Source organism: Podarcis liolepis (genome assembly GCF_965112155.1).
Source record: "Podarcis liolepis genome assembly, chromosome: 17".
In the NCBI taxonomy this organism is placed as follows: domain Eukaryota; kingdom Metazoa; phylum Chordata; class Lepidosauria; order Squamata; family Lacertidae; genus Podarcis; species Podarcis liolepis.
In genome coordinates, this window is record NC_139571.1 from 18,734,105 (window position 1) to 18,759,433 (window position 25,329).

At 42.5% G+C, this 25,329-nt stretch overlaps 1 protein-coding gene across 3 annotated transcripts in view; it reads left to right on the forward strand.

Annotated features, from left to right (window-relative positions):
• The first annotated feature begins 5,406 nt into the window (after positions 1-5,406).
• The window catches only part of TTC39B (tetratricopeptide repeat domain 39B), a 56,110-nt gene continuing 36,187 nt past the window's right edge, over positions 5,407-25,329 (forward strand). For 2 of the 3 annotated variants that reach the window (XR_014520635.1, XM_083482291.1), the window contains exons 1-2: positions 5,407-5,970; positions 24,408-24,442. Coding sequence is in view for 2 of the 3 variants with exons in the window: in XM_083482291.1 (XP_083338417.1) it covers positions 5,908-5,970; positions 24,408-24,442 (98 nt within the window). In the remaining variant the exon portion in view is untranslated. The remainder of the gene's footprint in view (positions 5,971-24,407; positions 24,443-25,329) is intronic. The other variant, XM_083482292.1, reaches the window with a different exon arrangement.

The window sequence follows — 25,329 nt, forward strand, 5'->3', positions numbered from 1 at the left end:
CTCATTTCTTTGCTTGCTTATTTGGATTTGGGATTGTGCTGTTAATATATACCGTATTTTTTGCTCTATAAGACGCACCATACCACAAGACGCACCTAGTTTTTGGAGGAGGAAAACAAGAAAAATAATAATCTGAATCTCAGAAGCCAGAACAGCAAGAGGGATCGCTGCACAGTGAAAGCAGTGATCCCTCTTGCTGTTCTGGCTTCTGGGATAGCTGCACAGCCTGCATTCGCTCCATAAGACGCACACACATTTCCCCTTACTTTTTAGGAGGGAAAAATTGAGTCTTATAGAGCAAAAAATACAATATATATATATATATATTTAAAAATGATGGAGGTGCAGCTGTCCTCATAGGCAAACCTGGTGCCCTGCACTAGGCGAGGCAAAAACTTCAGGAAGCTTATCAGCTCTGGAGAAACAAACACATTAAACGCCTAGGTGTGGCAAGCCAACAGCATTTCCAAAGATGGTTTACTCACTCGTGAAAAGGATTTAAGAGCCGGCAAGTCTTCTGAAGAAGATGTGGAGAACTTCCTTGTGCAAAGGACAGGCAAACTTGACCAAGACCAATTTAATTAGTTCGTAAAGAAGAAAACCAATCAATGATGTTACAAGTCATTAAACGCTGGCATAATTTGGTTTGCTCAATAACCAAGGCAGCAAAGAAAAAAGGGTGTGATGAAAGCAAAGGCAGAGAGATTCTAGGGTGGCCATATGTCTGGAATTTCCTGGACATACACGGAAAAGTGCACCCGCAAGCAGTGTCCGGGTGGGAATAAGCAAAAGGTCTGGGAAAATCCAGCCGTATGGCAGTCCATGCCGGAAGTGTTGCTTTTGCTGATTTCCCCAAAAACGTCAAAAAAGGTCAGCAACTTTTCTTTCCGGATTTTGAAATATGGCAACCCTCCCAGACGCAAAATTCCATTGGTTCACAAAGAGCGACAAGAGTCACACATCATGCCAAGCTATAGTTAAACCAAGTTCTGTGAGCAACCAACAAACCATGGCTTCAGGTTGTGGTTTGGTGGCAATAAATGGACTATCGTTAAGCCTTTGGACAGGGCTCAGGCTACCAATGGAACTATGGTTTAATAAACCATGGTTTAGCATTATGTGCAAAAAAAGGCCTATGGATGTTTGCCAACCTGATGAAATGCCTAGCATCTCTACCTCATGTGTAGTCGTTGATGGAGCTGCCAAGTTCAGATTCTGAGTAGTGGTAACAGGGCCAGATTTAGGTTTGATGAGCCCCTAAGCTACTGAAGGCAATGGGGTCCTTTATATGTCCAGTTATCCTTTGTCAACAACAAATTGTCACTGTTTTTTGTGTTGGATATATGCTATATGGTAATTTATGGACCTCATAGGTATCTAAAGCCAGTTGCACATAACAAGATACGTATTTTATCAAAGTACCGTATTTTTCGCTCTATAAGACGCATCAGACCACAAGACACACCTAGTTTTTGGAGGAGGAAAACAAGAAAAAAAATATTCTGAATCCCAGAAGCCAGAACAGCAAGAGGGATCGCTGCGCAGCAAAAGCAGCAATCCCTCTTGCTGTTCTGGCTTCTGGGATAGCTGCGCAGCCTGCATTCGCTCCATAAGATATACACACATTTCCCCTTACTTTTTAGGAGGGAAAAAGTGAGTCTTATAGAGCAAAAAATACGGTAATTGTTGAACTGAAATAGAAGAAGAAGAAGAGTTTGGATTTGATATCCCGCCTTTCACTCCCCTTCAGGAGTCTCAAAGCGGCTAACATTCTCCTTTCCCTTCCTCCCCCACAACAAACACTCTGTGAGGTGAGTGGGGCTGAGAGACTTCACAGAAGTGTGACTGGCCCAAGGTCACCCAGCAGCTGCATGTGGAGGAGCGGAGAAGTTTATTAATAGTGAAATAAAATTAAGAAGAAGTACAGTGGTACCTCGGGTTACATACACTTTAGGTTACATACGCTTCAGGTTACAGACTCCGCTAACCCAGAAATAGTGCTTCAGGTTAAGAACTTTGCTTCAGGATGAGAACAGAAATCGTGCTCTGGTGGCATGGCAGCAGCAGGAGGCCCCATTAGCTAAAGTGGTGCTTCGGGTTAAGAACAGTTTCAGGTTAAGTATGGACCTCCGGAACGAATTAAGTATTTAACCCGAGGTACCATTTCCAGAACAGATTAAGTTTGAGAAGCAAGGTACCACTGTATATAGAAATGAGCAAACCAGTGATATGTTAGGGAGCAGGCTAGCATTACTTACATCACCATGACTTACATCATAGGAGCCTACACAACACAAAACACTGTTGCTGTATGTAGGTTTTATTTTATTTGTTTTTTATCTCATATTTTGGCAATGTACATCCAGGTGTTTTTTCCCCTTTAATTTTTTTGGGGGGCCCAAGAGAGTGGGGCCCTAAACTATAGCTTGTTTAGCTTAAACGTAAATCTGGCACTGAGTGGTAATGTCAAAACATTGGGCAGGGGGTGGGGAAAAAATACCCCATGTCTGAAATTAGTTATGCAGTTCCTGGAAACTAATTAGAAGGCATGGTAACACGCAGGTAATATATTCCATAATAAAAGTAGGGCATACATCACATCTTTGAGCCTGCTGCAATCATCTGGGGTGTGGTTCCCAGAAACATCAGTAGGGAGTGTGACTGAAAAAACAATGCAAACAAAGGCTGGATCTGCCTAACAATTGCAGTTGAAATTGAAGATGCGAGATTGACAGAAGCTGAACATGAAATTACATTGTAGTAAGGAGTGGTGACTCCTGCCAACCTAGCAGTTCGAAAGCACATCAAAGTGCAAGTAGATAAATAGGTACCGCTCCGGCGGGAAGGTAAACGGCGTTTCCATGCACTGCTCTGGTTCGCCAGAAGCGGCTTAGTCATGCTGGCCACATGACCCGGAAGCTGTATGCCAGCTCCCTCGGCCAATAAAGCGAGATGAGCGCCGCAACCCCAGAGTCAGCCATGACGACCTAATGGTCAGGGCTCCCTTTACCTTTTTAAGGAGTGGTGAGGTCTTTCTCAGGAGAATTTTGCTAGCCGTGGATACTGAAGTCTGCTCTTAGAAGTCTAAGACTGCACCGCTCATATTTTTTATTTATTTTCAACACCTGGGTGAAATGAGAACTGGGCTAGAATTAGGAGAAAGCTTTCCCATAATTCCTTACTGAGTCCATCCCTCACCTGAAACAACACAGGTGTTGGATTGCAGCCTGAAAGTTTGCAAAGTAAACTATTGCCGTTCTGAAGTTAAGCAAGCCTGGTCCTTTTAAGAGAAGTGGGAAGGTTGCCTGGGAATCTTACACACGATTCCCTCAGCTGTTGGGAATTAGGAAACAGTGGGGTGTGTAAAAAGAGCTTAAAACGTGGGATAAATCAGTCTTGCACAATATAGAGTTAAGTAGCTGATGAAAGCTTGGACCTGAATCATAGAATTGTGGAGTTGGGGTCATTTAGTCCAACCCCTGCGATGCAGAAATCTCAGCTAAAGCATCTGTGGCAGATGATTCTCTAGAAGAGAGAAGAAAGGAAAGGAAAAGGCTGTGCTACCCACAAGGGATGAGGGTGAATTTTATTTGTGCTGCCTTTTCTCTTCTGCTTATTTTTGATCTTATGAACTTATCACTTCAACCGCAACACCTATCTCTTTCATAGCTGCAGATCCAATGGGATCAAGCTTTATTATGTGAGTGATAGAAACCGAGATATGAAAGCTAGGAGCTAAATGGCAACTTAAACCTAGGTTATGGGTGCAACAACGGAATGTCTAGGTGCACTTTTTATATACAATGGTACCTCTAGATACGAACGGGATCCATTCTGGAGCCCCGTTCGCATCTAGAAGCAAACGTAACTAGCGACGGCACGTCTGCCCACGTGCGTGTCGCTTTTCGCTGTTTCTGCGCATGTGCGTGATGTCATTTTGAGCATCTGCGCAAGCGGCGAAACCCGGAAGTAACGCGCTCCATTACTTCTGGGTTGCAGCAGAGCGCAACTCGAACGCGCTCAACTCGAAGCGTATTCAACCCGAGATATGACTGTGTATCAAGAATACAAAGCTGAAAATGAATGACTGAAAATGAATGAACTGCAGCTAAAATGCTATGTTCGTTTTTCACACAGTCTAGGCAGGGGTCAGCAAACTTTTTCAGCAGGGGGCTGGTCCACTGTCCCTCAGACCTTGTGGGGGGCTGGACTATATTTTGGGGAAAAAAATAATGAATCTGTATGCGCCACAAATCACCCAGAGATGCATTTTAAATAAAAGCACACATTCTACTCATGTAAAAACATGCTGATTCCCAGACTGTCCGCAGGCTGGATTTAGAAGGCGATCCAGCCGGATCCGGCCCCTGGGCCTTCGTTTGCCTACCCATGGTGTAGTCCTTCTCCTGCTCACCCCTCTAATATTCTTAATATTCTTCTCCAGTCTTCAGAGAGTAGCTGGAAGTGGGGAGGCAGAAAAAGGTCCTCCTTTCCTTCCACTCTGCAGTTTTAATCTGAAATCTTAGGCGCAGTACTGCGCCCAGAGCTCAGAAACTCCTCGTGCTAATGAAATTCTGTTGCAAAATGCGCCCAGAGCAAGGGACGTTTTGAATGCTGGTGAGAGTCTGGTGCAGCTTGTAACAAGGCAGGGAAGGCTCAGAGGAGGGAACCTTAATGAAGATCCCTTTTTTAAAGACCTGGGAATTCCACACAGCCCGAGAGGTTCTGCTCTGGCATCAGTTTGAACTTTGAAGGACATAAAGAGCAGAAGCAGGAGGGGATCAGTCCAGGACAGCTAGCATTTAAAAATCCCAAGTGCAATATTTCAAACCACACAGTCTTTCTCTAAATTGGAAATTAGCATTTTAGATATTCGGTGGTCTCTCTTGTAAATATTGGGTCTCTTGTATGGCATTACGGAGACCATTAAGAATTGCACTGTAATCTTAACATATATATTTTGTATATATTTTCACAAACAGGCACACTCCTACATTGACGCAAATTAAGATCATTATGAGGCTGCCACCAAAAGAATACGCAACCCGCGCAAACTGCGCCGCGCTTCCCCGCGCGCCTATAGGAAGCAATGGCGGAGCAATTCTACAGGCCGGTCCTGCTTCCCCTTCTTCTTTTTTTAAAGGGCACGGTGGGCGGGGCATGATTTGCAGATAACGAGCGCGGGGGCCGTTTCTATAGGTCGGTCCTGCCCGTCATGCAAATACAGTGGGCGGAGTCGGGATGTGTGAGTGTGTGTAGAAACAGAACGTCGTCTGCCGGCAGAAGACAGACGAAGCGCTTCCTCTTTTTTTTTTTTTTTAAATGCACGGTGGGCGGGGCGTGAAATGCAGGCGGACGAGCGGGCGCTTCCATTGGTCGCTCCTGCTCGTCATGCAAATACAGTGGGCGGAGTCGACAGGAGGCAGCGCTCGGTGTGCGTATGTAGTGGATAGAACGTCGGTTGCCCCCACTTTTTGTGTGTTTTAAATGCGCGGTGGGCGTGATATGCAGATAACAAGCGGGCGCTTCCATAGGTCGGTCCTGCTCGTCATGCAAATACAGTGGGCGGAGTCGACACGAGGCGGAGCTCGGGGTATGTGTGTAGAACGTCGACTGCCCCCACTTTTTGCGTGTGTGACTTTTAAATACGATGGGCGGGGCGTGATATGCAGATGAGGAGCGGGCGCGAGCCGGGCGGGTAGGAGGACGCCGGCAAACAGCCGCCTGAGGTGGATTCAGTCAAAGAGCCGCCGCCGCCAACCGACCTGACGGACTCTTAGCTGGAAGCGAAGGGCTGAGGGAGGGTCTTGCTGCCACGGCGCTCCTGGATCCCCTCACATCCTGACCCGAGAGAGAGAGAGAGCCTCACCGCCCTTCACACGAGACGAGCCCGGCCCCGCGGGGAATATGGCGAGTGTCAGAAATGGAACCGAAGGGACGAGCGCAGGAGGAGGAGGAGGAGGCGAAGAGGTAACGCCGTGGGCGCGGGGGGAGGGGGAGAGTTCCGTGTCACACACGCGTGAACGTGTGAACGCCGTTACGCCAGTGCCGAACGCGTGAATCCCTTCCGTAGGTGATGGATGGGCAAGGCGCGTCGGGTTGTTCGCCGAGTTTCCGATATGGGTCGAAAGGTCGGTGCGGGGGAAAGGATGGAGATGGAGGTGGCGGGGGGAGAGAAGGTTTTCTCCTCTCACTTTCTCGCCTCCTGGCGACCAACAGGTGCTGCTGTGTTGGATTTACGTAAAAGCTAAACAAGCTAGAGCCTCGGGCCCCACTCTCTTGGAGACCCAAAAATAAAGAAAGAAAAAACAAACCTGGATGTACATTTCCAAAATATAAGATAAAAAACATAAAATAAAACCTACATACAGCAACAGTGTTTTGTGTTGTAGGTTCATATTTGTTATGTGAAAATGGCTTTAGATACCTATGAGGTCCATAAATTACCATATAGCATATATTCAACATTAAAAAAAACAGCGACAATTTGTTGTTGACAAAGGACAGCTGGGTATATAAAGGGCCCCATTACCTTCAGTTGCTTAGGGCCTCATCACACTGAAATCCAGCCCCGATGTGATCCCATAAATATCAAATGATAAGTTCAATAATGGTAAATTCAAATCCCGCCCGAAAGGATTGGGGGGGGGGGGAGAATAAAAAGACAAAACAGAACTCTTGCATCTTTTTTTTTAATGTGATGGTTAGCAGCGATGCTGTATTGCAAAATTACATAGAATCATTCAGAAGTGAGCTCTCATTATCCCTCGAGGTGCTTTCATTATTTATTAGGTGTACAGCACCCTTCGTGTCATCATAATTTGTCTAGGGGGTGTAGCCAGGATTTACGTTGGGTGTGTGTGTGTGTCACGGGCAGGACACCCACCTGTCATCACCCTCTGTCTGGCTCTGTCTTAGCAGATTCAAAATGAAACGTCTCGGCCACAGTTGTTTTATTTTCTTTTGAGCCCAAGTGCTCAGGGGAAAAAAACCCTGTCAAGAGCTTCCTACTCTTTCTACTTTTAGTTAAGTATTTTTATTTATTCATTTGATTTGGCCCAGGGCAGCTGCCCCCTGAATTCATCTGTTCAGGAATTGCTTTGAAGCGCAGAAAAGAATTCCAGAGCTGCAGCTTGCAAATAAGTGATAGCAGTAGTTCATGATACAAAGCTTGCAGACATCATGCCCAAGTATCCTCGTCTCTTTTTATTATATTTGCCATTACACATATATCCCACCTTACTTCCAATGGGTTAAGGGTAGCATGCATGTTTTCTCCCTCCTGAATTTTATCTTCCCAACAAATCAGTGACTGAGAGACTGTGACTGGCTCAATGAGGATTTGAACCCAGGTCCTGGTTCAACACTTTAACCACAATGACTCCCACAGTTTCTTCTAACCTGATATGTTTGTGGCTGTCAGAATGCCCCTTATCTGGGAAGACCCCAAAGGTAGATCAGAGAGAATATCTCTAGCAGCCTCATGTTAAGTCGTCACTATATATGATTCCTGCAGCTGTTTTAAGCTGAAGTCATGTTGTTGCTTTTATGTTTTTGAAAGTAGTCTAGAGTGGCTCTTTTCCATTGTACATTTTATTTCCTTATGGGAACCATGACTGCAATATTTTAGATCATTTAGGAAGTCAGTGCTCGTACCATTGAAATTCTACACTCTGTAATAATAAACCACCTACATATGACCCCTGTCACCCAGATACTGTGCTGTAAAGAGCAGGAGGAAATAGAATGCCTCATGCTAGAGGTGCTTGCATAATTCAAAAGAGAGTTTAGTAAAACAATCCAGATGAGCAAGTGGACAAATGATGCAATATGAAAAATATGGAACCAGATATAGTAGGCATCTATCCTGAATAGGAGCAATCAGAGATGAATTTTAGTTTACTTTTATATTATAGCTGGATTTCTATGTGTTTTGTCTGAGCTTTTTATTAGTTTTAACCTGGAAAAATGTAATTAATGGCACTGTCTACAACCTGAAGTTGGTACTGGGGGTTTGATGGAGATTGTTCTTATCATGGATCATGCATAGCAGCAACACTTGTGCATGAGATCCTGGCCTGCTTGTAAACTGTGCCCTGCCCAGCATAGGTACAACATTGGTATATATCTAGATTTTTGTCAAGACTTTATCAGGGGAAGAAAGGTGACTCAGCAGTCATGCCTAAGCAGCCTTTGTGGTGGTGCTGCAGGCTTCCTTTTCACTTGGCGAATTGCTAAATATGCCAATTCTACTATATCCTAGCCATTTTATTGAATGAGGATGGCTATTATAACTGTTCTGACTGCTTTTTAATGGCTATCTCATCACATAAATTTCTTTGCTTCAATGAATCTTTTAAATATTGGGGCATATAATAACACTAAGTAAAAAGTAAAGGTAAAGGACCCCTGGATGGTTAAGTCCAGTGTGACTGTGGGGTGCGGCACTCATTTTGATTCAGGCCGAGGGAGCCAGAATTTGTCTGAAAACAGCTTTCCGGGTCATGTGGCCAGCATGACTAAACCACTTCTGGCGCAATGGGACACGGTGATGAATGCCAAAGTGCATAGAAACGCTGTTCATCTTTCCATCACCTCAGTGCCTATTTATCTACTCGTACTGGTGTGCTTCAAACTTGTAGGTTGGCAGAAGCTGGGACAGAGCAATGGGAGCTCACCCCATTATGTGGATTCGAACCACCAACCTTCCAATCGGCAAACCCAAGAGGCTCAGTGGTTTAGACCACAGCGCCACCCACGTCCCTTTAATAATACTAGTAGATCATTTAGGAATATGAAAAGTAACAACGGGAGTATTGGTTATTTTAAAAACAGTGTCTTTTGGATACTGTCCAGAAAGATTCAGTAAATTGTCTTTTCCTTCTAAATCTGTGCAACACATATTTTTCACTTTGTGAAGTTAACCATACTGTGGTGTTTTGTTTTGTTTTAACTTTCCCCCTAATTTACCATTTTCTCTGGGATTCTATTCTATGTCAAGCTCCCCTTTCAGGTCTCTTGTAAGTTTGTCAAGCTATCCAGGGAGTGAAAGTTCAGCAACTTGCCTTTCTGCATATCTTCTTAGTCAGAATCCATTCATATGCTAGTTTTTGAAGGCAGTTTTATGATGCTCTGCTGGAGTAGACAGTGGTCTAAATGTAGATCCTTAATGTAAATTTGTCAAAGCTTGTTTGTAGCTCACCCTAGATCTCAGGCCTTTTGCATCTTCCTGTAGGACAGACACCCACACTTAGAAACTGGTGGGCTGCCATCACCTGGGCTGGGCTGAATCAATATAAAACAGGATCATGGTGGAGTAGACCGCAGTTTAAAGCACTGCACAGGCAGGAAAGCTGTGCCCTCACCACAATATGAGTTTTCTTGTTGAAAACACTTCTTCCAAGTTGTCTTTTTTGCAGATAGGATTCCCAGACTGGAAATATCCGCCACTGAGGAGAAGAACAGTTGTCTCTGCTTCCCTCCCTAAACCTGCCGCAAGCTGAGAGTTTCACGCCACATCCCAACTGCCTATGGAATACTTAAAATGTACCCAGCCACCAGTCTTATACAAATTAAGACCTGGTTCCTAGACCACATTTGGATTACTGTATTTTTCTGTGTATAACACGCCCCTGTATATAAGACGCCCCCTGTTTTTGGGGACCCAAAATTAAGAAAATGGGGGGGGGGAGAGATTGCCCCCGTGTATAAGACTACCCCCCCTTTTAAAATTATTTTAGTAAAAAAAACACCCTAGTCTTATACACAGAAAAGTACGGAATATCTTATCTCAGTTGAATGAAATGAGATAGGCTTGTGACTGTCTTTTGCCATTGTGATGCTCCTTTCTTTCTTGCAGTAAGCCAGGAAGTGTTCAGTTAGCCATACTTTAAAAGTTCAGTGGTTCCAAACCTGTTAACTACTCCTATCGAGTTAAAAACAAGGCAGGATTCCCAAATTGTTCCGAAGCTGGTAACTATTGTTTTTTGGTTCAGATATAATGAGAAACTATGGTTAATTGAAGAGTTCCAAGTATAATTGTAGGTTTCTGGGAAGAGTCTGCTTATGTAGGCATGCATGAGGCTGATTCATGGCCATGCACACAATTGTGATTCCATAATGTCTTATTTGCCTCTTGGCTTTAATGGTGAAGCAGGTAGAAAGTAGGCTGCAGTTCCTTCTTTTTTCTAAGAACGCTTTTGACTGGAGAAATTGAAAGATGTAAGGATTGGTTAATGAAATATATCATTTTGTGTGTGTGAGAAAGAGAGAGAACTTGAGTCTTTGAAGTACTCCCCCCCCCCATTTAAGAGTTAATTAATGTGAGAATTGACAAAAGTATCACTAAAATGAAGTATACAGGATGTAGTTGCCTAAATTAAACTTATGTTGACTTCTGGACCTTTTGGATAAAATGGTGCCATGAACATTTCTAGGTCCTGAATGTTAACCTAACCCTGAGGCTAACTTACACAATTTTTATTCACTTCTGTTTCTCACGGAGATTACATATATCAACTTGCACAACACATTGAACAGTGCAGGCAACACTGGATCCTTTGGTAATTATTACAAGGCTTATGCAAGAGTAGTGTGTGAACCTAGCGGGAAGAAAAGGCAGCCATGGGGAGACACTTTGAGCAGAGAAAAATGTCATGGCTAGGGAGAGTGTTAACCACCACCCCTCTTTCCCCTCCTCGTCTGTTCCTCTGATCATTATTTTTAATCTAGGCTCTGCTACATGCATTTTCATATAAAATGTAGTTAAAAATACGTTTTGCTTTTTAGGAAATGCATGTAATAAAGCCTTGGCTATTTAAAAATAAAAAGTAGCAAGGGGCTATCAAAGAGAACAATAAATGCCTACGTTGCATTACTACAATATATAATACAGTGTTGATTATGTCCGTTGAGCATAATACTAAGGAGTACATGTTTGTGACATGCAATTGGTGTCCAGGGGACAACATAAAGATTCCTCCATCTTTAAGAAAACTGAAGCCTCTTGATGGAAGCGTTACATATCTTCAAGTCAAATTAGAAAGCAAATTAAAATAGCCTTTTAACCTTGTGCAATGCATCTATTTGTCCAATACCAAGTTGACTTGCCTGCTATGAACTATTTCCTACAAATTAAATATCATGGAAGACACAATCAATAGTGCCAAGGTCATTTGAGGAAACTGCCCCTTTGAAGTTTAAAAAGACACCTTGTGTAATCTGTCTTTAAACTTTTCCCCTGTTACAATTAACTAGCTGCTGCCACCAAGCAGGGGAAATGCTCATGTCCATGAATCCTGGACTTCTGTCTTATTATCACTGACACTATGTGAATATAAATGTGTCAATCTACTTGCTATTTGCTCACAATACATTTCCAAGGCAGTTCCCGGTGCTTGGACAAGTTGAAGTTGAGTTTAAGCTAGATGGTCATAAAACTGTCTGGATTAAAGAGAAGGCTCAAGAGATGGGAGGCAGACATAGCATCTCTTTGCATAATGACTTGGATCTGATGCTCTACATGTGAATAAGAACTCCAGAGGAAAAAATGTATGAGAGAACAGCTCTAAAGATGTCTCTCTGTTGGAGTAAAGGTTGAAGTACATAAGAGCCTTTCAAAATGAAGTAACTGGAGAACAAAAGCAGATGAAACTGGAAAAGTAAAAAGGCAGATTTTCATAACGCTCTTGGAAATGGTGCCAAAGGTAAAATGATGACAAGGCTGAGGATAGTATCCTGAGCTTTAGAAAGGAAGAGGAGTCATTTATGCACAGTACTCCGTGATTTGTCTTTCTCTCCTAAAGTGAATTTTTAATGAAAGACAAGTAGACTGATCTAATGTTAGCATGAACACTTTCTACTTTTCTGCTTACCATTAACCCAGTTTGCACACAACGCTAAGCCAAACCATGGCTTAGCTCAGAGTCGCATTGCAGCAGGAAGACTGGGGGAGGACTGAAGAGGTTGTGTTTTCTGCTGGGAGTACCCACACACGCATTCATGCTTTGCTGTAGCTTGGTTTAGAGTTCCTTGGTTGATTTTAATGCCTGAAATTGGGAAACAAGATGTGCTTGGGCTGCATAAATTACTTTGAAATGGAAGTAATTCTACTTGCAGAATAAAGTTCAAGACCAGTTTTGCTACCACACTCCAGTTAAAATATGATGGTTTAATGGCAAGCATAGGACCCCTTCCCTCCTTTCTAAAATATATAGTAAATCTGCCAAAAGAACCATCTTTTATGCTGCTCTTATTTTATATTCTTAATGTTGTTTTATTTTGCTATTTTTGGTAAACCGCCCAGATAAAATATGCCGGGTGACTGTACATCATAAACACATAAACAAAGAAAGGTTTTCATTCATATGTCTTAAACTGCCAAAGGGTTGGTTTTATTCAGATTTCATAACTCGTGGAGTCTATAATTAGCATAAATCCTGAAATTGTGCAGCTGTATAAAAGTGCTCTAGCAAATATCCCTATGCACTGAAGTGAGAAATGGACTCAAGACAGCTGGTCATACCCCTTTGGCACTGATGTACCATTCAACCATCAGCTGGCAACTCCATCTTCAGCCTCAAAGAAAACAGGCTCTGTGCATGAAGGGCTCCACCATGCAAAAGAAAATCCTGGATTCCCCTTCTACACGAGTAGGGCCCATTCTCCATGTGGCTGAATATATCTGTGCAACTGAATATACAGCCATCCGGGTGTGTCTCTTTTATAGAAAATGTACACTTTTTGTGCATTCTGCAACTTCCATTTCAAAGTGATAACTCAAATAGCAAGGAACACCAGTTTTGGAAAACTATATAATTTTATCCTGCTCTCCCTTAAAGTAGCTCAAGGTGATTACGTAGTATTATCCCAATAAGCTTTATTGGTGAGGGAGAATTTAACCTGGTCATCCCTGCTTTATGTCCCTTATTCTAACACTTCTATTAATGTAATAGTTCTTTCTTTTCTAGAAGGAAGTACAAGAAATATTTTGATGCTCCAAGAATGTATTTTGAAAATGTCAGCCAGCACATTGCAGTTTATTATGCCAATGTGTACTATGCCAGTGTTGTTATGGGAGGTTTCATGTGGCAATAATTGGCCACTAGGGGATTCTCTTGTGGTGTAACTGAGCAGCTTGATATAAAATAATTGGAAGCCACAGAGAACTTGTGTAGTTCTGCCTTGGTTAAAATGTACTGCCTGCTGGCCTGTGTCGAAGGCTATTAAAGGATATTTTTGGACCCAGTTTTTGTTTTTGACTAAAGAATGTTCTACATGGTGTCATTTAAACACAATATATGTCATTTAAGGCTCTCTGAGTAACAATCTCTGAAAAGTCAGAACTGCGTAAAGCTTCATATTTTGCAAAGGTTTAGTAAAAACTAAAAAGTAACTGTCATAGAATCGCAGAATTGTAGAGTAACCCTCATAGAAACATAGTATTGTGGAGTTCAAAGGGACCCCAAGGGTCATCTGGTAGTCTAAGCCCCCGCAATGAAGGAATCTCAACTAAAGCATCCATGACAGATGACCATCCAATCTCTGCTTATAAACCTTGTACTTTGTATTTTGGGTCTATGGGCCGCAATAAAGCTTTGTATGTGTGTGGCTTAAAAACCGCCAGTGAAGGGGAGTCCAGTCCACCACCTCCTGAGGGAGACCGCTCCACTGTCAAACAGCTCGTACTGTCAGAAAGTTCTTCCTGATGTTTAGTCAGAATCTCCTTTCTTGTAACTTGAATCCTTTAGTTAGAGTCCTAGCTTCCAAAGCGGGAGAAAATAAGCTTGCTCCATCTTCCATTTGACAGCCCTTTAGATGGCTATCATATTTCCTTTCAGTCTCCTCTTTTCTAGGCTAAACATGCCCAACTCCCTCAAGCATTCCTCATAAGGCTTGGCTTCCAGACCCTTGATCTTCTTGGTTGCCTTCCTCTGCACACATTACAGCTTGTCAACATCTTTCTTAAACTGTGGCACCCAGAACTGGACACAGTACTCCAGGTGTGGTCAGACCAAGGCAGAACAGAGTGCTACTATTACTTCCCTTTATTGGGACATTAGACTTCTATTGATGCAGTGTAGAATAGCATTAGCTTTTTTTTGGTGCTGCATCACTCTGTTGACATGATTAGACTGGTCTTGAGAAGAAGGATTCTAGGCCAATGCTGCAAATACTATACAGTGGTACTTCAGGTTACATACACTTTAGGTTACATACGCTTCAGGTTACAGACTTCGCTAACCCAGAAATAGTACCTCGGGTTAAGAACTTTGCTTCAGGATGAGAACAGAAATCGTGCTCCGGCGGCGCGGCAGCAGTGGGAGGCCCCATTAGCTAAAGTGTTTCAGGTTAAGAACGGACCTCTGGAACGAATTCAGTACTTAACCCAAGGTACCACTGTACCTCGTTTCAACTAAAATGACGTTTGTACTGCCTTTTTTGTACTAACCTTATTTTTAGAACCTGTTAAAGTTGCCCTTATTTCTACTGCTTTTTGACTTCACACGAAAGTGCATCAATGTACAAAATGTGGAATATAGGATTTTCCATTACAGAAACAGTGTTCTTCTTACATTAATGAGTACAGAATATTTGATTCCAAAACTGCTTCAGCACACTGGGCTTTTTATTTATTGAGATGAAGCTCAACTTATTCATTTATTTATTTATTATACAATATGTGAAGCTAAAAGAGGTAAGAAATGTACAGTATATAAAACAAATAATGAAATTGTTCTGACTGCTTTGGGATTGGTGTTATACAGTGCCTAAATGAGAAGCGTAGCAAGATTTTCACAGCTGCATTTTGTACTAGCTGCAGCGTCTGAACTGTGTTCAGCAGCAGACCCATATAGAACACATTGCAATAGCTCAAACACAAAGTTATTAGAGCACAAAGCACAGTGACCAAGTTGTCCCTGTCCAGCAAAGGCCATTGCTGGTGAACCAGGTGAAGCTGGAAATCACGTGTATCTAGTAAAATAAAAAGCTAGATCGAAACATTGCAGAGCAGGTTGAATTTATATATTCAAAAATCGTATGGGGGGGAAGACCCATGAACCTCACTCTATTTTTATCCATCTGTTCCTCCAAAAGGGGGGGGGCTGCCAAGAAATTGTGAGGTAGCTACATTGCGTGGCAAGTCCTGACCCACCCCCCACTTGGTTGAATAAAGACACATGACTCAAATATTTAAGGTTAATGGGCTAAAAAAGGCCACAACTTTATTGGTTACAGATGATGAGCAGTATTGGCTTAGGCATTGGATCTAACTGACTATATCTGACTCCAGCCTGTCTACAGGGAGTCCGGGAAGGGTTAACCACCAGTAGGGGAGTCCTGCTGGTGCACATCAACTAGGAACTCTCCCGGGGTCACCGCTAGGGGTCGTGCCTTAGGCCCTCACCTCCCCAGGCTTCGGACAGGGCCACGCCCCCGGAATCCTTTAACGGAATACCCTTCAATATGTGGGGCAGGTGATGGCGCTACCTCCTCTCTTCTCTTCTCCAGAAATATTCCAATGCCTAACCACCAAACCTTAAAAAGTTGTGACAATTTGCTACGAGGAAGGCGAAAACCAAGTGGCTGGTGCCAATTTGCCAAGTGGAAAAATTCCTACCAGGCCCCTCAACGGCGACCAACCAAAGTCCATAGCCAGGTCAAAAGAGATGAAAACCTTAAAGGGCAGGAGGGTGGGAAAACTGAAGCAGCTGGAAGCCAGAAAGAGAGAGATCTCCCAGCTGCGTCCTGCCTTTATTGGGCAGGCCACACCCCCAGACCAACCAGATTGGTCGGCCTGGCCAGTGACACAGCCGGGAATCCCCCAGTCGCACAGGGCTGGCCACCCACCCCCTGCGCATGCGTGTGGAGGGGTCATGAGAGCCTGCAACACCACCACCTCCTTAAGGCGGAAGTGGCCTTGCAGTCAAGCACAAAGGCTCATATGAACAAGCTTCTAGAGCAGCATGGCCTATGGAGATTCAAGGGAAGACAGGAAGGAAAGATGCTGATAAGCCAACATGAGGGTTTTTTTTGGTGTTTTTTTGCAACATGCAATACAGTGTAGTGGAAGGAGAGGAGCAGAAAACAAGCTGTGCAGTATTTCATGGTCCCCAAAAAGTCGTTCATTCTCTCCTCTATGCAAACAAGCACCCAGAGGATATTTTTGCATATCACTATGAAAGTTGTCTGCTACCCAGTTCAGAAAGGATCAGATGGAATAGTTCTCATGCAAACCAAACACAGTGGCAAGAAAGCCCCTTAGTAATATTTAACTTCTGTAATGTCAATGAATAATCATAGCCTTGACTAAACATTGCATGTTTGGAATAGAAAAAAAGCTTTTTGCATAACCGACCTGCAGTGTCTACACTGAAAATACCCCAAAATCTGTAGTACCCCCTGTGGCTTGGTTCCAGATTTAATATATTTCAAGACAGGAAAGCTTCCCTGCTGCCATCTATATTTTCGTTTTTATATATAACAGGCTGGCTGGGGCTGATAGGAATTGCCCAAATCATCTGGAGGGTAACAGATTGGGAAAGGCTGCCCTACTACAATACAGAACTGACCAAAGTTGTCCATTAAATAGAGGCAACTCCCCATTTATGTGGGGGTTGCATTCCGAGACACCGCACACATTGGTGGGATGTGTGTAAGCCCACGCCATTCTGCACCCGCCTGCTTCTGGGGCCAAAAATGGTGCATGCATCAGTGTTCACATGTGGCTCGAACACATGCAGATGGTGGGTTCCATGTATTCCACATCAATCTTCAGTCTGGCCATTTGATGTACTTGGATTGAGGTGGTCTGACTTTTGTTCCTCTCTAACTTTCCTGCTCCTATCTGCTCATTCTCTGCACAAAGGCATGGGGGGGGGGACACACATGAGCCTGGTTTTTTTGCCCAGCTCCCAGTTCAGCAAATGTATAACATAAATTTGTGGTCATCATCTTCCAATGCAACCATAAATCTATTTAGAGATTTTTTACTACTGGAGGGTAGAAGACAAGTCTTGTTGTCATAACAGCTAAAGAAAAATGTGGATAGAGCTGGAAGCAGATGACATGTATAAATAGGCAATGAGCTAAAGTAAAACATGCTAAGAGAAACAAACTTCTGCTGTTTCTCTGCACTCTCAGACTGACCACACTGAATCTGTGCCAAAATCAGCTGGCTATTCTTTGCTGTTTCTTGACAAAATCAAAGCTGTGTCCAGATATAGTGCTTTAATCCAAATTACATTAAAAGACACAGACATTGAGCTGTAACCATCCCTTCCCTCAAGGTTTTAGAGAGACTTTTGAGCTTAGCAGAAGAGCTTAATAGTGCCAGCTACTTTAGTGTTAAGTGTCAATTAGTGGCACACAGGCAGGTAGGTTTAACAGGATTTTTACAGTTGCATATGCTCTTCATACAGATTGTCTTCCACTTGAAATGTCCAGACCAATATAACAAAATAATTAGGTAGTAAATGGACTATATTCTAAGACTCTGAATTTAAAATTCAGGCTAATGTTTTGAAAACAATGATTTTAAGCAAAAATGATATACAGTCTATATCAATCTGGAAAACTCTTAAATTGATTTTCACTGTGAACGTTCTTTAAAAAAAAAAGCAAAGAATTTAATCCATCAGAATTCAATCCAGTTTCTAAATCTCATTAGAGTCAAACACATGCCTGAATTCATCCTACTCAAAATCAATGGGACTCAGAAGGTAAGATTGCAGTCCTAACCCCACTTACCTGGGAATAAGCCACACTGAGTTCAGTAGAGCTTACTTCTGAATAGACATGTTAGGGATTGCACTGTAAGTCCACAAAGGTCATAATTTTTTTCTAGTCCTTTTTCTGATAATGCATTATTGGGTTGGGTCACTGATGGCACATCAGTGGCTAAAAATCTGGACATTTCTCTCTGAACTGCCTGGGATTGTTCTTATTCAAATAAACTAATAATAATTTAACTAAACCATTCCGAGGTAGTCTTGCTGGTACTGCCTTTAAACAAAAGTCAACAAAAGAGGTTTAAAGACTCTCTCAAGGCATTTTTTTAAAAAACGTAGTATAAACACCAACAATTGGGAAACACTTGCCTGCAAGCGCTCCAATTGGAGAAAAGCCTTTACCAAAGGTGTCATGGGCTTTGAAGATGCTTGAACTCAGGACGCAAGGGAGAAACGTGCTGAGAGGAAGGCACGCTTGGCAAATCCACACCGTGATCAACTCTCGCCCAGAAACCAATGTCCCCACAGTGGAAGGACATGTGGATCCAGAATTGGCCTCCACAGTCACTTACAGACTCATTGTAAAAACCATGTTTATGGAAGACAGTCTTACTTGGCTATGAGTGATCGCCAAAGAAGAAGAAGAAAAAGCCCTTTAAAAAAACCACCAACTGCTACATAGAAACATGAAAGCTGGAGTAGGTAGTACATGTTCAATCTTTAAACTCTGTTAAAAGTTAGAAGATACCATTGGTGACTAATGATTCTTACTGAAACTAACGTTTGACGTTTGCACAATTTGTTTCCACACAGCAGTGAAGATGGATGGGCTCTGTTGAGTGTGATGAATGGAATGGGGAAGTATTAAAAATTGTCGTGTGAGTGCTGCAAAGGGCTGCTTCAACCAGGCAACATTTGGGCAATTGTTGCATAAACACATGGAGTTACAGTGTTGAAAGTCTAAGTGCCTTAGGTTGCCATCCAATGCACGCTTACATCAGAGTAAGTCCCATTGGACTCAATGGGCTTTACTTCTGGGTTGGCATGAATTTCACTATTTAGTTTTACAACAGGTTGCTTGTGCCACAGTCCTCTGAGGGAGAAGTAAAAAGGTTGACCACAAGGGAGCACTCAATGCAAAAGGATTTGCTTCTAGTATCTCCGTAGTGGAACAAAGTTCACTCAAAGAAGGCATACAGCAATTCATAAGCAATGAAGACCCATATGCTCTTCTCATGAAGATGGCAACAGTCTTTAGATCGGGGGTGTGGAATATGTGGCTATCCAGATGTTGCTTGACCACAACTCCCAACATTGCTGACCATGCCGGGCAGGAGTGGAGGGAATTGGAAACCAACAAATCAGAAGGATCACAGTTTCCCCACCCCTGGTCTAAATGCAGAAATGTACCTTGGATTTGAGTGTTGTCTATGTCTACAGTGGGGGTGGCTAACCTGTGGACCAGATATGACCCCACAAGCTACAGGAAGAGACCCACCAGCGCCCACAGCTTTATTTCCTAATCTCAGTACTGTAGTGCTGAACAGTGAGATCAGAAGATAGAACTGCCTTCTCTTTAGAAATTAAAAGGCAGCACCCACCCGAGCATTGTTCCTGGAAAAACTCTCATCCATTTGGTCTAGTGCCTCAGACTGGATCCAGCTTCATCCAATCCCTTACCGAGACAAGACAACGGTCTAGCACATCCGCTGCCTCACCTGAAGATGTAAAGCAGAAGTGGGCTGAAGAGCACTCCCCAAGCATCACCCTCTGGAAACGACTATCTAAGTAGGACCAGAACCATCGTAAAGTGGTACCACCCACCGCCAACTCAGACAGCCGCTCCAGAAGAATACCATGGTCGATGGCAGTAATGAGACACTGCAAACTCTGGACTTGCTCACTTGCAGCTCCTTGCAGCCACACCAGAGAAGAGTGGAAGCTTTTGCTTCTGATTTTCTACAACTCAGCATGTCATCCAAATCCCAGACAGTGAACCGCTCTGATTATTCTGTGAACCGCCCTGAGACCTGCCGGGGATAAGGGGGGGATATTTAAATTCAATTTTTTTATTCTTATTCTTATTAATGGTAACTGGCTTGTTTGAAATAAGCAATAATTAAGATTAAGCACAGTTTGTTGGTTTTGCATGACGTAAGCAAACTGCCAAAACCCCTTCAGCTGCAACCACACTGAGCTATCAGTGGTGTCCAAAGTCTCAACAAATGAAACTGATATGTAAAAAGGTTACACGGAAAAAATACGAGAGACATTACACATAATTCTGTAAAACAAGAAAATCTTTAATAAAAAAAACAAGAACAAAAAAAGAGGGCCACATTTGATGAAATGAGGGTCTGTTTTTTTAGGATTTTACTCCAGGAAATTAAGGGCCTGGCGGGCCGGATTAGGCCCCCGAAACGGACTTTGGACATGCCTGTGTGTGACACTTGAAGCAGGTCATTGGAATGATCTTTCATATTCCAGTTCAGATCTTCACTTAGGTTCTCATTATTTCAGTTGGCTTAAATTTAGAAGATAAACTTAGACTGTAATCTGAGATTGAAAACAGTTTGAGTTCATGTTTTTACAAGCAAGTAGTGTCTTCCTTTTCCCCCTCATGTAAATAGTAGGTGCTCAAGATAACTATTATTTTAGTCCAATATTTGGAAAGAACTGATTTCACTATAACAATTTTAATTTATAATAACACTGCTACCTAGGCTGGTCTCTGAAGATACTAGAAGTTTGCAATGGAGACAAAACAATGTTATGGGACTGCAGCAAGAATTGCATCATAGCAAGAGCATCCATGAGGCATTATTAGTGTGTAGCGAGAAATGTGCATAGTAATAACATGTTCACTGTGTTAGAACAAGTAGATTTTAAAAATCATATTGTATGATTTTGTTTCTGCTTCATGAAAGAATCTTATCATTATGGACTGTATGGACTCTCCATGGTAGCCAACTCTTTGTTAGTCCTAGGCATATTTTTGTAAATGGCGCATTAAGATGATGCCGCCAGCCCATTAAGAGGATACCAAGAAATGCCCACTGTCTCCTTTGGACATTAATGTATCGTGTTAGCCAGATATGGTGTCAGCATACCCTCAGGACAGCATACCCTGCCATGGGCATGGTGAGGCAACAAGAGGGGTAGATAGAGAACTTCATACATCACCGTTCGCTCTACATTTCCAAGAGTCTCTACTGCTGATAATTCAGAGATCTAGCTCAGTAAATAATTCACAGTAAAGCCAATAAGACTCAAAGGTGCGCATGACACTCTAGCAAAAACATTAGGATATTTTTTAATTGTTGCCCAGTTTTGTTATGTATACCCTACTGATAATACTGAGAGCTTTTCTTGAAAGGCAGGATTATGAGTATTCTAATAAAAACAATACTTTGTGTTTAAAATAACATCAGATAAACACATTTACAGACCCAGTTTTAAAAATTTAATATGGTGTTTCATCATAGGATGATGGAACTGTGGTTTGAATAAGTTACACAACTAGAACTCTTGCTAATTTCCCCATCTTATCAGGAAGAATAGTTCAACCCCAGTAATTGGAAACTAATCACTTGCTTCAGTTCTTCCATTAGATCTTGTGACAATGCACCTTTAGAAAGTAGTTCAATTTCCTGCCTGGTGCAGGGGTGGAACAAGTTTTTCAAGGAAGCTCATTGCAACAGAGATTCTCAAAAATGGTGAGCAATAGCCCTGAAGGCTGCAGGTATAGCCCAGGGAAGGAAAAATAAACCCCGAAAGTTGTATTTGGAGTGTTTTAGGGCCAACAATCTGGGACGTGGGTGGTGCTGTGGGTTAAACCACAGAGCCTAGGACTTGCCGATCAGAAGGTCGGCAGTTCGAATCCCCGCGACGGGGTGAGCTCCCATTGCTTGGTCCCTGCTCCTGCCAACCTAGCAGTTCGAAAGGACGTCAAAGTGCAAGTAGATAAATAGGTACCGTTCCGGCGGGAAGGTAAACGGCATTTCCGTGTGCTGCTCTGGTTTCATCAGAAGCGGCTTAGTCATGCTGGCCACATGACCCGGAAGCTGTACGCTGGCTCCCTCGGCCAATAAAGCGAGATGAGCGCTGCAACCCCAGAGTTGGTCACGACTGGACCTAATGGTTGGGGGTCCCTTTACCTTTACCTTTACCTTTACTAGGGCCAACAATAACAATTAATTGTTGTTAATAATACGGTTTTTAAAAAAGTGTGCATAAACTGAACACACTAATTGATGGAACATAGCTATGTCTTTATGCTAATTTCCTGCCCAAAACGATCCCCACACCCCATGCTGTATCTCCTGACTACAGAAGTTCATGACACAATAAATTAGTTTATTCTTTAAGCTTGGGTCTTTTTTAAAAGCATCCTTGTAACTCTGTATGAAACCTCTTCTATTTTTCAGTATCCTTCTTGAGCTTTCCTGCCCAATATTGAATACAATGTTGAATAAATATGCAGTCTCAACACAACAAACATAAATCCCTATGTATCTACTTCAATCAGATAGCAGTAACTGGTACCTAGTTTGCATATAGAGAGCTTGCCAAGTTTAGAATTCTACTGCCAGCTACTTGGTAGCCAGTGTTGATAATTTCTTGTGACCCAATGGTATGTTCCTACTAGGGATGTGAATGATGTTTGTATTTTTCAAAATTGTCAATGAAATATTACAAAATTTGCTATTTTGTGCGCACATTGAGCAAGATTCCATGAGCGTTTGTTGGATTATGATGCGTTGGTTCATATTATTTTCAAAAAGAAATAAAATGGGGGGGACCTTTTTTGTAATAATCAATCCTGCTACATTACTGTCACTTAATGCAAGTCATATCCTTTCCAAATGCACATACATTGTATGTCTGTAGTAAAATTACACAAATCAAAACATATCAGTTATGTGGCCCAAAGACATGTTGCATAACACACATAATTTTTGAAAGCAATTATGAAATTTGATGAAAGAGAATCAAAAGAGAATGAGCTGTGAAACAACATGGGCTCAGTAATTGGCAAAAAATGAAAAGTGAGAAAACATCACGAGTTACATCACTTGTCCCTACTCACTGTTTAGTTAGTTAAAATCATGAATTCGCAACAAAAGGCTTGAAGAGATTTACAACAAATTTTTTAAAATAAAAATACCCCCAAAATACCTCCCTAATTAATTAATTAATTAATTAAAAAATAATAAAAATACCCGAACATAAACATTACTTAAACATGTTTAAGTAATGTTGCCATAAAACTTATTACCCATTGTTGTAAACATATATTCTTACATTTCTGTCCTTGGAAGGGAAAATTGTGCCCTGATTTAACAACAAAGATATGCCAAATGAAAGAACTGTATGTTGCCCTTATGTGACACACTCATCCAATTGTTGGCACACCAGGGGATAGTATCTGTAACAGATTGTCCTGTTAGTCAAGTTCTTAGAATTGCTCCTCTTTTTTTAGAGCATCTGATCTAAGTTCATAAGAGGTGAAATGCAGTCTAGGTAACATAGCAATGCATTATCCTATTCTGCCTTTAAATACAAAAGCAAACAAATCCCAGATTACTTGTGTGTCCCCAGCTTGGTCTTTTTTATGAAGCAGTATTAAATCTAAGTGTCTCTAGTCTAAGACAATCAATACATTTATAAGCTGACTGCTATGTGTACAAACCCTCTGAAATTCAAGTTGAAATTGTTTAATAATTTGCTAGAGTGCTAGCTGTTGTTGTGTGTCACCCGCACTTGTCCATTCTGTCAATTGGGGGATAAATAAGATCCACACATCTGATGCACGTTTGCGGCTTTTTTTAAAGAGAACCATCGGTATCAGTGTTAGAAACTGAGATATGAAAGCTAGGAGCTAAATAGCAGCTTAAACGTAGGTTATGGGTGCATCAATGGAATGTCTAGTTGTAGTTTTTTATAACAAGAATACAAAGCTGAAAATGAATGGACTGCAGCTAAAAATATTATGTTCATTTTTCACATGGTCTAGTCCTTCCCCTGCCCACCACTCTAATATTCTTAAGATAATCTCTTCTCCAGTCTTCACAGAGTAGCTGGAAGTGGGGAGGCAGAAAAAGGTCCTCCTTTCTTTCCACTCTGCAGTTTCAATCTGAAATCTTAGGTGCAGTACTGCACCCAGAGCTCAGAAACTACTTGCGCTAATGAAATTCCCTGTTGCAAAATGCGCCTAAAACAGTGGGCATTTCAAACACTGATCAGTATGCCAAAGACACTCAGCTCTGCATTTCTCTTTGTCATCTGAGTCTGGCATGGCTGTGAAGATGCTGAGTTAGTGCCTGGATATAGGAATGGTCTGGGCGAAACCCAATAAACTATATATAGTGGTACCTTGGTTTAAGAACTTTACCTTGGTCTAAGAACGGAATCCAAACAGTGGAAGGGCACTGGAGGGGGAGGCCTCATTAGGGAAAGCGACTAAGAACGGTTTCAGTTTAAGAACGGACTTCCAGAACGGATTAAGTTCGTAAACCGAGGTACCACTGTATAGTTGCCAGATCCAGTGAATTGGTGTTCAGCTGGTTCTGAATGAGTCTGTTTACACAAACTGAATGTCAGCTCGGTCCAACAAGAGTTTGAAATGTAGTGTAACCAATTTCAGCTTACTAACAATTTATCCTTACTAATTTGCAGGAAAGCTTTGAGGATGCCTTTGAAAACATCCCCGTGTAAGTATGATTTTTTAAAAACCTCATTCTCCTAATAGAGATGCTGGGAAGAAAGGCGGAAGTGAGAAGTATACATTTAAATTAAATGTAGTGTTATCCTTTCTGCTCTTCTTACATCACCTACTTCCAACACTGCTTCTCCTTAACTCCTCATGTTCCCGCTACTTGTTTCCTTCTGTATCTGCAGAACATAGTTAACCTACTGCTTCTTCCCTATTTCGTCAGCTTATTATTGTAATGACTTTTAACTTAGGGCTTCTCAGCACGGTCCCAGTCTCTTTTCATCTCAGCTTGTGGTTCAGAGAAGGGAGAACAAAAGCCACTTTATAGTGTCCATAGGTCTGCTCAGCCCCTTTTAGGGGTGTGGCGGCCTTGTGGGATGGCCAACACCTCCCTCCCACCGATGATACAGGACTGTGTGTTCGGATCTGATCCTTGCCGGAGCACGAGCTTTGGCTCACACTCCCGGCTTGAAATCCTGCTCCACATCAGCCTGCCGAATTGGCCAATGGCAGGGTGGCACGGAGGGTGGGGCTCTCCAGGGGTGGGCCTGAGGGAACAATCAGGCTTCCCTCAGGTCCGCTCCCAGGGGGTTTAAAACAGCCTATGCCAGCCCCCGACACCCACTCCTGTAATTTTGCACTTACTCATTGAATTGACTTTGCTATGGCTGCAGTGGTCACTGTATTTGGGGGGCTGAATAGGAATTTGCCTATCAGGTGAATTGGCTATGCCCTGGAGGTTTTGCTTACCTTGTAGCAATCATCACAACTTTGGCAGTTTAGGCAATGGGTAACCTTAGTTTTTTGGGGACGTGGGTGGCATTGTGGGTTAAACCACAGAGCCTAGGATCAGAAGGTCGGCGGTTCGAATCTCTACGACGGGGT